General features: G+C 41.2%; 2 protein-coding genes across 2 annotated transcripts; both read left to right on the top strand.

Moving 5' to 3' along the window:
• Window positions 1–4,279: 4,279 nt before the first annotated feature.
• Window positions 4,280–8,987, top strand: loxa (lysyl oxidase a). The gene is made up of 7 exons (XM_052051644.1): window positions 4,280–5,035; window positions 5,890–5,998; window positions 6,376–6,507; window positions 7,591–7,747; window positions 8,065–8,160; window positions 8,248–8,363; window positions 8,439–8,987. Exons 1-7 carry the CDS (start codon window positions 4,423–4,425, stop codon window positions 8,443–8,445), a joined length of 1,230 nt encoding a protein of 409 aa, XP_051907604.1. The 5' UTR covers window positions 4,280–4,422; the 3' UTR covers window positions 8,446–8,987.
• Window positions 8,988–9,744: 757 nt separating this feature from the next.
• snx24 (sorting nexin 24) lies at window positions 9,745–13,011 on the top strand. Its single transcript, XM_052051726.1, has 7 exons — window positions 9,745–10,042; window positions 10,778–10,861; window positions 11,527–11,631; window positions 12,066–12,160; window positions 12,281–12,310; window positions 12,408–12,472; window positions 12,564–13,011. The coding sequence occupies exons 1-7, from the start codon at window positions 9,974–9,976 to the stop codon at window positions 12,632–12,634; spliced, it is 519 nt and encodes a 172-aa protein (XP_051907686.1). The 5' UTR covers window positions 9,745–9,973; the 3' UTR covers window positions 12,635–13,011.
• Window positions 13,012–13,400: the final 389 nt, after the last annotated feature.

The raw sequence follows: 13,400 nt of genomic DNA, 5'->3' as shown, positions 1-13,400 counted from the left end.
AACAAAGATGATGGCACTCAATATTTAGAGAGTATTAGGAATGAGATTAGAACATATTTCCTGTTGCATTCTGGGAAATACCGGTGTATTTAGCGAATGAATGAATGTCAGACCAGAACAGAACTGCTGTCCATTTGGACCTCAAGGATCATCTGTGATGTATTCAAGACTGTTCTCCAACCCTCAGAACTTATCAGTCCATAAGTTACAGACGTGCTTGCGCAAAATTTTATCACTGAGCAGACGATGGAAAAATGAGATCTCCCAGCACATTCCTGCACTTGTGAGAGGAACCGAGACATTGGAATTTTCTTTTACAAATCTATAAATCTGCATGACAGTGTGAGGCAAGTACTGTACATGTAACGTGTGCCGGTTTGCACTTTCACTCCTCCCCCCATGGTTTTAAAAGAGTGCCACGTAGTCCTAGCAGACTGTGTGTGTGCGTGTGTGTGTGTAAGTGCATGCGGTGCAGGCCCCTGACAGAGTGCTCCTAGAGTAATGGAAACCCAGTATTTATGAAGCAGGAGGAAATATTTGAATTAGCTGCGTCTGTTAGAGAACTTTGAGCTTGGCCGAAATGTATTTCAGTGGAAAAATAGATAGGGGAAGAGGGAGGGGGGGGGGTAAAACCCCCATTTAAAGGAAGTTAAAATGTAAAGAGATAATACATTGGAACCTCTGAAGGGCAGCGCGATGGAAAGTGGTTAGCATGTTTGTCTCCCACCTCAAAGGGTTGGGGTTCAAATCTCAAATCTGGCCTTCCTGTGTTTGTGTTTTTGCATGTTCTCCAGAGGCTGTGTGAGTTATATTCCAGCTTCCTCCCGCAATCCAAAAATCACTTGCAATATAATGTGTCGAAATATGACATTTAGACGTCCTAGGAGATATTTTAACAAGAATCATAGAAATTCATGCTTCCAAGGTTTGCTTCCACCGATCCCGGAGAAAAAAAAAACGAATCTGGCTCTGGTGGACTTTAGTTTGATGCTCGTGCCTATACATTTGTAATTGTATGACCTTAGGGAAATTCATTTGTGGAGGTTCCACTGTACTGTTGTTTATTAGTGTTGTAGAAAGTAAGATTGCAATGAAGAAATCCGTGCTAAATGTATGAATAAACATATTTATAAAAGGGAAATCCAAAATTGCACGTTTGCTGGCTTTCAAGTGTGTGATACCCTTAAAAAAGTCAACTCAATCAAATTCCTCTCTATGCACACTTTATTTTATTTTATTTTTTGCCAGATGTTGACCAAGTGAGGACACTTTAAATTGATGGTGAATTTAGCATCATGAGAAAATGGAGAACGCCTCTCCAGCTCGACTTTAATCACGTCGAATATAAGAGGCCTTTTTTCCGATTTTTTCATTGTTCCTTGTTAGTTTTCTTTGAAAAGGCACAACATTTAGAAGCAACAATGACTATTTCTCAAAAACATCAACGTGCTTGCAATTTGAACGAGCTTCATAGCAGGCTTCTTACCAAACATTTGCTAGATCATTCATAAAACATCAGAAGGAAAGTGGCCCTAGGCAACAGCCGTGTGGAACACCGCAGGATATTTTTACTATTTAAAAAAAAAAAGCTCCCTGTGTTCTGCCAGTTATAATTCATCAGAGGCATGAGTTGAGTCAAATTCCTGCAGCTCAACGGAACAGCCAAAAATGTGGACCTGAGGTGGATTCCAGCAACAAAAGAACTTGGCTAATTGCTTACAGATGTGTGAAGGAATGAGGGGAGAAGTGAAAGTTCTCTGAATCATGAGCAAAAAAAAAATATATAAAAAATATCAGTGACCCACTACAGCTGGATCGGCTTCAGTCCGTTTTGCTCAGCCATGTTATTCACTTTCACAGGATGCACCATCAAAGAAATGAAACAGTAAAGCAGCATGGCAGTGAAGGTCATCGGAATATTGACTTTAAGTGGAGTTGTTTTTTTTCTCCACAATTTCCAAAGACATGTATAATTATGAAGCATAACCTTATATTTATCTTGTGTGTGCGCAGTCCAAGAGGTTCTGCAGGGGAGAAATCTTTTTGGGATGTTTCTGTGACTCCAGTTGGCTTCCATCCAGGACCACAGCTTGCACGGGATGGACCAACAGCCTCACGTGATGGCAAATGGTAATGTCTGTCCCGTCTGTTATCTGAGACGTGCAAGTCTGGTTCTGAATAATCTAGCACTCACTCCTAGCTACCATTAACCCTTGGTAGGGAACACACTGAAATGCTCTGCTTATCTGAGTACAGTGGAACATCAAGTTACGAAACCGTTTATAACCTGAAACATTCATAAATTGAGGTATCCGTATCCGCGGCACTCAGAATCTTTCTGTTCGCCCTGTGCAATGCATATCAGAGGACAAACGGTGCGGCAACACACGTAGGCAGACAATACAACAGAGCTCGCGGTAATGTACTATATTATTTATCCTCTGTCAAGAATGACTAAAGGCCACTTCATATTTTCCCCATCCAAGTGTCCACAGGTTACAGGTTGGACAATGTGATGTAAATGTTGTTATCCACCACTGGGCGTGAGGCTCCGCGCAGACCCAAAACTTGAGTTATTATAAATCCCATTTGCTATTACACTTACTGCGGGGTTTCACTGTGCTACTTGAACAGATTAGCCCTGTAAATATTGAACAAGTGTAGCATTTACAATTGTCGGCCTGACCAATTTCCAAGCAGAATAGGGGGGGGGGGGGGCTCCATCTTAACACATTCCTGACCACGGGATTGATGCCTCCACGTCATCTCTGGGGGACAGTAAAGAATTTGCTATCATTGAATTGAGATGGCAAAAACATGGCTATCCAATCGCTGCTAGATCAGCTAGCAAACGGTTATAGCATGTATGACTTTTCTCCAGTTGTCCTCAAAAGCAAAAGTAAAAAAAAAATAAAAGACACACCACAGAAGTTTGAACATTTGGGAGAAAGAATGTCACTGTCAATGCTGCGGCAATCTAGTTTTTAAGAGTGCACGGGAACAATGGGGACATCACAGTTGACGCAAGCTTGGCTGCCAATGGGAGAGCAGCGAGCGAATATTCTAATCGCTTGCAGGTGTCATCGCGGTCTCAACTCTTCAGTTTGACTTCAGGGCTCACTTCTGGCTCAAATCTGACTCGACCCAGTGATCGCAGTTAAATGGCTCCCTATCAAAGCCTTTGCATCCATATACTAACCAATGACCACGTGTCAAAAAAAGCTACTTTTCTTGTGAATACATGGAGAACACTATGAGCTTCCAATACTTTTTTTTTTTGGCATCGTTGGAAACACGGAGCAACCAGAGACCGGAATTGGCAGGCATGGCGTTGAACTGGTGGCCACACAGTCACAAGTACATCTGAGGATGGGAAGGATGCACGTTGGGTCAAAATGTCAACACTGCAGCTGTAGTTTGTGGTGATTTGTGAGGGGCTGCGTGAAACCAAATTCGCAGTAGCTGAGCCGAAGTCAGCCTGCGGTAGCTTGTATAGATTCTTTTTTTTCCTACACAGAAGAAAATTAGAGGCTTTAATGTTTCCCAAACTTAGCATTATAGCTCTGGCATTAACAGCCAAGGCTGTTATTTCATAGGATTTTAGCAAATGTAGTGTGGTTTAACTGGCATCCTGATTTTGAGCTGTGTGTCCATGGCAATGCTAAGCTAATGTCCGCCGGGACATGGCCGAACCCAATTGCATTTGGAGGGACCCTCTCCCTTGCTAACATGGCCGCCACGTATGTCCATGCATCGCATTTAATGGGAAATCCGCCCCTGCTAACATGGCCGCCACATTGGCGCATTTCTTAGCCTGCTTTAGTCCACTTTATGTCTGTTTGGTAAATGGGAAATGGGCTACTCAACCTACTCAAAGCGCATTAGCACTGACTCCTCAAACCTTTGTCTTTTTTTTTTTCCAGTGTACCTGCCTTGCTGGTGACCAAGTGACCAGCACACCTCCGCATCCCATACACTTCTGCAGAGAGTGAGAAAAAGTAACAAGTATTTTGACGAAGTATAAGATACAGTTTTTCACGTAACAAGACTAGGTCGATTTAATTTTGCTTTGTGTTGCAAGCCAAAATTTGTCGTTTTACAAGATAGTATGTTTTGTCGTGCAAAAGTGACAAAGAAGACTAGTTTCAAAGACAAGCAGGCCAAGCGGGGTCAGAAAGACTTCACGTACTCAGTTGTTATATGACTAGTAAAAAGACTTGCGTAACCATCCCATAATGCCAACTCACAACTCCGCCTCCTCCTTCTCATCCCTAAGTGCATGTGCAGGCTGCAGGAGTGGAGAGATGTGACTTTCACTCTTTCCCTCGCCTAGTGCGTGCTCTCCGGGTCAGCTTCGCAAGTGACATGTTGGATTTGTAAATTAAAACTAAGACAAGTGCCAGGGTCGCGAGTGAGTCCAACATGGGATTACGCATTGGCATGCCGCTTTACGCATTCGCGTGCGTCTATTTATTTGTCTTGACCCTTCGAGGTGCGCGTTGCCAGAGGCACCCGGCGTCCCCCCAAGGGAATAACCCCGGAGCCGCTCCCAGGCAGACACTGCAGTGGTCTCACAACGGCAACATTTTCAGCATTTTAAGCCACGGCGCCGAGTACCAACCGGCGCGGCGTCGCGGCGCGCCGCAGGAGCAAGTGCAGCGCAGACCGATCACCATCATCAGCGACGCCAAGCAGCGGGCGCCGGACACCCCGCAGCAGCTCCATGCTGCCCGACCGGGCTCCGAGGCGCTCCCGCCTGCGCGCCAGCGGCTGGTAAGAGGCAGGCAGCACCAACAGGTCCAGGTCCCGGTCCAGGACCACCCGAGCGAGCGGAGTAACGGCACTCAGGCCAAGGTTACCGTGAGCCCTCCTCAGCCCAGGAGGGAGGACATGATGGTTGCTGACGACCCCTACGACCCCTCCAAGTCCTACGATATGGATCCCGACAACCCCTATTACAATCACTACGACGTGTACGAGAGACCAAGGTCCAGATCGTACAGACCGGGATATGGCACAAGGTACCATCAGTACGGTAAGAGTGAGGGTTCGGTTTTGTGGACACCATTCGGACAGTCTATAAATGCATTTTTGGCTCACCGGACACGTCATTAGATACTCCTGTGCAATCCAATTACAGGTATACAGTATGTGTGTGTGTATGTATATATGTGTGTGTGTATATATATATATATATATATATATATATATATATATATATATATGATAAATCTTAAATAGTAATTTTATTCAATAATGTTTAAAATAAGTAAAAGTCAATAATGAATGTGGACACTGTATGTATTACTGTAATATATTATTTTTTAAATCGTAATAATGAATGAAAAAACTACGTTAATAAAATTAAACTAAATGTTAAACGTAAAAAATGTGAGTAAAAATATATTTTACTCAGTAAAAATAAGTCTAATAGCTATGAAATAATTACATATTGTAATATAAAAACTACATTAATCGAATAAAATACACAATAGTAAATATGGAAATCTAATTCGATTCAATATCGTGAAATTAATGACACTAAAGAAAAAAAATACAACACTGTATAAGAAAGATACCACAAGAAACAGTCGGCAGACCTCTGACAAGGCTCAACACCTGTATCCGGTAGGGGGCAGTAATGTAACACTTGTTGACTAGAATTTCACAATCATAACTGCTTTCATATTCATAAGGCGGATTCATTACTACAAACAGCTCTTACTGCAACCACAATAATGTACATATTATGTCATTGTATTGTAATCTTATCTTTGTAAAGGCAGCTCTTTTATTGGCACTCATGAATGTTGTGGTTGGTAAGCTACATCATGCTCTGTACTGTTATCTTTATGTATATCACTTTAAATCATGATGTCTTTATTGCAGGTCTCCCAGACTTGGTGCTTGACCCATACTACATTCAAACCGCTGCTTATGTGCAGAGCACCCCCATGTACAACCTCAGATGCGCATCTGAGGAGAACTGCTTGTCAAGGTAGGCTGTAAGTTTTTCAGCCGTGGTTGGTTTTGCAATAAAACAAAACAACACGGCAGTTAGTATGATTCAGAGTCGGAGCAATGACTTTAAAGTGCTTGTGGCCATGCTCTGCCGCTTCGCGACTGTGAGAGGCGGTAAAATGAGCCAAATCCTGCCAGTGGCGGGTCTGCAGGGGCGGATTGGAGAAAATGTAATCATAGTTTGCCTAAGGAAAAGAAGCCTTTATGGTAAACACATCAGCAAACCCAAACAACCACGTGCCTGCGTGCTATTTTCCACCCACCATTTAAGCTCGGGCTGTTTTCCCTCAGAGGCTACACCTCAGGCCAGGATACCGTCTTTGGAAAAACACTAATCTTCTCCTTTGTCTGCAGCACGGCCTACTTGGCCCGAGACTATGACACCCGAATGCTGCTGCGCTTCCCCCAGAGAGTCAAGAACCAGGGCACGGCTGACTTTCGGCCCAGCAGGCCGCGCTACTCCTGGGAATGGCACAGTTGTCACCAGTGGGTATTCACACACATTGTCGCGGCTCGTCCCTACACTGAGTACAGGAGCTGGTTCTTTCCAGTTTATTCAATGGACATACATCAAAGTATAACGCCATACAATAAAAGAGTAGAAAAAAGCAGATCAGACCAAAAATAGCTTAATTTAGAGGGTTTGCTACAATAGGGTTATGACTGACCTTCTAGTCAATGCACATTGTCCAGTCGTTTGGAGTTAATTCACACACCAGGCAGTAGGACAAAGTCTTTCTTAAGATTGATAGCACAAAGGTAACATGAGCGAACTTCACGTGAACGATTCATTTCCAACCCAGACACAGACATTGTAAAACTAACAGCCATAATGAGCCCTTTTCCCTAATGGAAAATTAACTGGCTTCTCGATTCCACCCCCCGTCCCCCCAAAAATTTACCTCATTCTAAAGTTATGTGTGGAGGGGGGGAAAAAAAGCTCAAGTGTCTGTAGAAATCCTTGTAAATGATGAGCATGAGGCTGTGCTCCAAAACAACTGCTAATGTATGCCCTGTCGAATTTTTGGGGTTCAAAACCTAAAAAAAACTCATTTCAGAGGTACTTTATGTTACCAGATTTGAATTGTGGTCACAACATTTTATATACCCGTACAATTAAATTTTATTTTATTATTGTAGATAAGATTACATTCTGTTTGAGCTTTTCTATTTTCATGAACATTCGTTTTTTTTTAAACTTAGTACAGTGTATTTTTTCAGTGCAGTTCAGTTGTATTTAACTTTTAGCTACAGCAAAAATACATCTGTTATAAATCTCATAATCTTTTAAAAATGTTTTAAAAAGTCAATTTTTAGAGTAGCTTATTTTCAATATTAGTTTAATTTTTATTTTAGTCCACTTGTTTTTCTTTCTTGGGAAACAGGGGCATGAACACTTCCACCTACTGCACTACTGTGTTTTAATGTTGGCCATTTACAGTGTTACATGGCGAGCCACCGGTAAATATTTTATGATGTGTTGAGAATCACCGCATTTGACAGTGCAGATGTTAAAGAATGTATGTGCCGTGAACAAATGTCTAATAACATGGTGGTGTGGACCCAAAGGCACTTTCACAGCATGGATGAGTTCAGTCGCTACGAGCTGCTGGACTCCACCACGCAGAGGTCGGTCGCCGAGGGCCACAAAGTCAGCTTCTGCCTGGAAGACACGTCCTGCGACTACGGCTACTACAGGCGCTACGCTTGTACCTCACACACTCAGGTGCTGATAATAAGCTAATGCAAAGGTGGGCAAATTATGGCCCGCGCTGAGCATTTACATTCTCAAGAGTCCTATAAATCTTTTTTTGATTGATGATCATGATGAACACTGTTGCTAATCAAAACAGCAGCACACGCCAATGCGCCTGAACAGATTAATCAATGAGTGGTTTTATTGCATGGTGTATACGAGTTCAGTGATTGTTTTATTTTTTTTTCCTTCAGAATTCTTTAGAGTTGCTTCCATAAAACGTACATAACTGTATGATAAGTAATTGTTTATCCAGATCATTCATACTGGTACTGCCCATTATGCAGGGCCTGAGTCCAGGATGTTACGACACCTACAATGCAGACATCGACTGCCAGTGGATTGACATCACGGACGTCAAACCGGGGAATTACGTTCTCAAGGTGTGTCGCGTGGAAATGTCACCAAAGATGCATTTACTGCATCCTCTTTGCCATTGTTATCATCTTCGTCTTTTTTTTTGTCCGCAGGTCAGCGTGAATCCTTCCTATCAGGTGCCAGAGGAAGACTACACCAACAACATCGTGCGTTGTGAAGTCCGCTACACGGGCAACTACGCTTACCTGTCTGGTTGTCACCTGGCAACGTACGAACCGACTTTCCATATCCTACATATGATCTTATAAGTATCGTCTTAATGTGATTCAATGTTACTTTTCAGGTATTAATGGAGGAGAATCGTTCACAGCATCTCGATTGTGAAGCTGACATTGAGGATGACTGCATATGAACATCTTTACAACACAAGGAGTCCTTGTTTGACACCGTTTGATACTCCTAGTTTATATAGTTTAGGTATAAGTAGAAATGGTTTTCATTGCATGCCACGTCCCTTCGGTATTGGTTTTCTTAAGATTTTGGATGTTACTTTTCCTTCCCTTCTTACAGGCGTTTTATTTTATCTTTTATTATTTACTTTTAATCTTTCTTTTCTTCCCTGTGAAGTATCATAATAAAAATCAATAACATCTTTAAAATGACAACTGATTACAAATACAATACAATACATGCTGATTTATATAGCGCTTTTACAACAGCGGCAGCTGTAACAAAGCGGTTCACAAAACAGTTAAATAATTCAATTACTGTACATGACATATTTTTAATTTACGATAAAATTGTATAAGATGTGTTGTTTTGTTAATGGCGAAATTTTGTCATTACTAATCTTTTTTGAATAAATGTTTGTGGTAATGTATCATTTGCAAGACAGATCCATTTGAAGTGAATTGCCTGTCTTTCTCTGTGTGTATGTGTTTTCTGTATGTTGGGAAATGTTTTTCTGTCTCCACCTTTCATCTGTCTTGGAAGCTTTAACCTGTATTAGAATACAGGTTAAAGCTTCCAAGAATACAGGTTATTAGAATACAGGTTAAAGACAAAATGTTATACAATACTATTGTATGACATGTTGTCTCATTAATGTAAACCATATTCTCTTCTAGTGTGGTGTAATGTAATATTGGCAAATTGCATCAAAGTTTGAAATCCATCCACCCATCATCCAACTCTTTTTTTATCACAAATATATCTCATATTCTTGTTCATTGTGTTTCAATGTACTGTACCGTAGTATTGTAACCTCGTATCAACAAATCAGATGAAAAATCTCTTTTTCTCCTAACCGCCGTTAGAGGACGCTAACGAGAACTATCTTGTGAGAAAAAGTATTGAAACGTGAGCTTTTAGAGTCCTTCAATGCGCACTTATTTCCTTGTGGACTTCTGGCGTCATCAACAATCGACCCGTCCGTCCTACAATCAAGGCAGTCGTCAATAATAATAATAATAAATAATAATAATAATAATAATAACAGAGCATTTCACACACAATGACACAATCTCACTGTTTCAATTCAATAGTTTTTATATTTGTTACTTAGTCTTAATGTACATTATTTAAGACAAGTGCCCGGATGTGTTCCCGCTTCCCCGACGAAAAGCGGCCAACACGTGAGGCATTGTGGGATATTTTCTGTCGTTAAAGACTCGAAGCCCTTCACCGTGTCCCGACGAGGCGAGCGAGCTAGCACGCGAGTACGAACTCGCGTACTTGTTTTTACATGGCTATTTAGCGAGTTGCCAAATTGGACGCAACCTTTAACCGTGAGAGCGCGTATGTACGCGTGTACGCGCGAGAGTGTGTTCTCTATTTAATGTTGTTTGCTCAGGACCTAAGTTATCACTAGTTGTCGTGATGCATCCTATCAGCGTGTCGATTCCGTCTTTTCGTTTAGAAAACAACCACATTGAGAGGGGCTACACGGTGAGCTTATTTTTTTGTTCGTTAATTGTGATTATGTGTTCTCTTCGAAACGAAATGTATCAATTTTTTCTTGATAGTTTTTTTTCTGTACCGCACATTGTCAGTGCTTTGTCTTCTGTTTCATTGGCGTTACAACAACGACCATCCGTACTGTGTGACATTCCAAAGGTTCAAGCGGAAGGACGCTAGTAATTTAATGATGGAAACGTTCTAATGTCGCTTACGAACAGGGTCAACTACGTTTCCCAGAATGCCGTATAACATTCATTAAGCGCTCTGTAATTAACTCCAAAATGGAGGGACATTCCCTTATGTTCACTGGTACTTTTGACATATTTAATCACGGCTGACAACATTGATCAGATGTTTTCTATTCCAATTCATCATCATTTTTCCTGTGTGTTTGTGTGTTTTAAGTCAGTCTGCCATATTGCTGCCTAAAAATGGTAGACCGCAACCCCAGTTTTCACTGATTAAGTCTATGAGACCAGATCCTTTCGACAACATTTTTTTCAAGGTTTTGTGACGATTAGTATTGTGCGTATGTTGCATGTAGAGTAACTTTTCCTTTTTCATGGGCAGCAGAGAAGAGTGGGACGAATGGGAGGAAGTTTAACCGTCATCGCCCCGTTTCCTCCTGATAATCACTGACACATCAGCCGTCATTCTAGTTTGAGGAGAAGTGGGTCAGGATGCAAACGTTCCGTTTTTTTCATGGTCATTCCTCTCTTTCAGGTGTTTAGAATTGACGTGCTGACAAGCGGAAGGCAACATGCTGTTGAGAAACGCTACAGTGAATTCCACACCTTGCATAAAATGGTGAGCCGATTCAGCATCACTAGGCTTCTGATGTGGTATGATGTCATCGAGCAAACTGGGAAACGTTTACTCAACAGATATGACAATTTGGGTGGAATGCACAGGCTTTCATATTCTGTTCATTTGTGTGGATTATAGCTAATTACAACTAAAAGGCTAATTATGGGGGTCATGGAGAATGACATAAGCTGTTGATGGTATGTGACAATGGGGTCGTACCATTTTGGATGGCGGAGCGTACACAGGAACTCTCACCCGCAAAAAAAAAAAAATCTGCTCATCACTTTGTTTGCACTCTCAGCCATAAGTACTTCCTCTTCCCATTTTTGATTTTAAACAGGGCCTCTCAATCGAACATTTGCATCATCTTCCCCCCCTGGCCTAGTTTCATTCCGAAAATAGCTGGCAAGAAGGTTGCAATAATATTATGACAGTTTATTGATAGGCCTCATTACAGATAGAATGAATCACTCAGCAAAGGAAGATGCAAAAAAAAAAAGGGCGGGGGGCTTAATTAGATATGCATTTTCTATTTTTTAATCAAACACAATGAAATGAATTCAATGTCCTTTTATAGTTAGTAAAACGTGTAAAAAGTCTAAAATGGAGGCAGCGAATGAGAATATTTTATGCAGTTGATTGAAATGTTTTTTTTTTCTTTCCAGCTAAAGAAAAGCATAAAACCGCCTGAGATCCCCTCCAAGCATGTGAGGAACTGGGTTCCCAAAGTGCTGGAGCAGAGGAGACAAGGGCTAGAGCTCTACCTGCAGGTACTTGCCACTAATAAACCTCCTTGTCCGCCTTTTTTTTTTTTTTTGCTACAGTATTTAAGTTCTCAACATGAGACTAAAATGAACTGACATGATGGCGCCAAACTAGCATATAGAGAACAATTCAAGACCGTGTTTTCTTCATGATGCTTATTGGCACTCCCTAGTTGACGTTTCAACATATCACAAAGAGAATCGCATGTATTTGAACATTCTACTCACTTACCGTCCGTTACTTACTGTGTGCTTTTTTTTTCTCTACAATATTGTACAGTGATGGTTTTGTTTGTTCATTTAAAAAAAATATATTGATGAATAATGTTTGAATAACTTTTATGGTGTATAAAATACCGTCAGGGCTTGGCGGATTGTGTTCATCTGAAGTTGCCACGCGGTGTAACAATGAAATGTTTTTGTTCTCTCTGTCTTGCAAGACTATAATTATGGAGAATGAGGTTCTTCCAAAGATATTCTTGGACTTCCTCAATATCCGCCATTTCCCGTCCCTGCCAAAGACGGACAGCTGTGGGTACGTAGAGACTGAATTCAAACAACAAAATAAATGCTTTTTTTGTGGCTATCGGCGCATAGTTAATTTTCTGTCCACAAGGGGGCTTTGTGTCTAACACTCCATTTTGACTTATTTTAGGTCTTTGGATACAGACTCTGTGGAATCGAGGTGCGTCAGTTCTCTTGTCTTGTTCAAAAGAAATTAATAGTTAGTCACTCAAATTAATTAAAAAATGTAATTGCTGGTTCGTTTGTGTGACTTCCAGTAAACTTTCACATCAGCCTATCATGGTGTTTCTGAACGACCCCTACCTGCTGCCGGATGCACACGGTGAGTTCAGTTTCCACCATATAACTTGTATTTAATTAAAATCCCCGTTTTTAAGTGCTCCTCCACCTCCCTTTTGCTTTATGGCTTTTAGATGCGTTTTCAAACATCGTGATTGAAGGCGTCGTTCATGGAGTTTTCTATGCTGATCTCCAGCCCAGGTAGAGCCAAAAAAGGGGTTTGGGGGGGTCTCTTTGGAAGCAAGTCTGAGAGAAGCTAAACCTCATTTACTGTCTTAAAGATAAAATGGAGTCCTTAATTATTTTTTTTGCTGAAACTTTAATCTCATCGTAAATGTGAGGCATTTGAAGCATATAAATGAAGTTAATCAAGAAGTTTTAAGTCACTTAAGCAGCAAACTAGGCATCTGCAGTCTTTTTTTTAATCATGTCTTATGCTGTGAAATTCGTATTCATAATCAAGTGTAGAAGTTTGAGAAAAAGAGGCCGATTACAGGAGGGGGCATTTATTTGACTAACATAAAATAATGAGGGATGCAAGCTGCTCTGAGGAGCCACCTGAGAAATGAGGCGTTGAAGGCCTCCCGGGGGAAAAAAAAATATGCAGAGTGGCGAGGTGCCACTCCCTTGAAAAGACCAGCGCCTGGGTCACAGAGGACTCAAAAAGGACATTGGGTTCATTTTCAACCCTGAAAACTGACCTTACTTTGCTCTGATTTTGTACTTGCACCTGTGAGATTTATTTAAAATTATTTTTGTCAAGGAAACAAAATGCTTATTGTAACACTTAAACCTTAATGGCCAGTATGTGACACTAGTACCAGTAATGTCCCAGATGGGATACAAATAATGAAGGCGGGTGTTGGTATCAAATTTTGTGCAATATGAAATCAAACACTTTGTCGCACGTGTGCATCTCGGTGAATTGTAACACCGCAATCCACTTCAAAAAGTCAACTACTTTTTCTGAA

Source organism: Hippocampus zosterae, chromosome 18 (assembly GCF_025434085.1).
Source record: "Hippocampus zosterae strain Florida chromosome 18, ASM2543408v3, whole genome shotgun sequence".
In the NCBI taxonomy this organism is placed as follows: domain Eukaryota; kingdom Metazoa; phylum Chordata; class Actinopteri; order Syngnathiformes; family Syngnathidae; genus Hippocampus; species Hippocampus zosterae.
The sequence above is the reverse complement of the archived record's forward strand: the minus strand, read 5'-3'. Positions and strand labels throughout refer to the sequence as shown.

Coding starts and splice junctions, on each gene's coding strand:
- loxa (XM_052051644.1), top strand. CDS start 4,423: ATGGGATTACGCATTGGCATGCCGCTTTACGCATTCGCGTGCGTCTAT. Junction 5,036..5,889: donor CACAAGGTACCATCAGTACG/GTAAGAGTGAGG, acceptor TCTTTATTGCAG/GTCTCCCAGACTTGGTGCTT. Junction 7,748..8,064: donor CTTGTACCTCACACACTCAG/GTGCTGATAATA, acceptor CCCATTATGCAG/GGCCTGAGTCCAGGATGTTA.
- snx24 (XM_052051726.1), top strand. CDS start 9,974: ATGCATCCTATCAGCGTGTCGATTCCGTCTTTTCGTTTAGAAAACAAC. Junction 10,043..10,777: donor ACATTGAGAGGGGCTACACG/GTGAGCTTATTT, acceptor CCTCTCTTTCAG/GTGTTTAGAATTGACGTGCT. Junction 11,632..12,065: donor GGCTAGAGCTCTACCTGCAG/GTACTTGCCACT, acceptor CTGTCTTGCAAG/ACTATAATTATGGAGAATGA.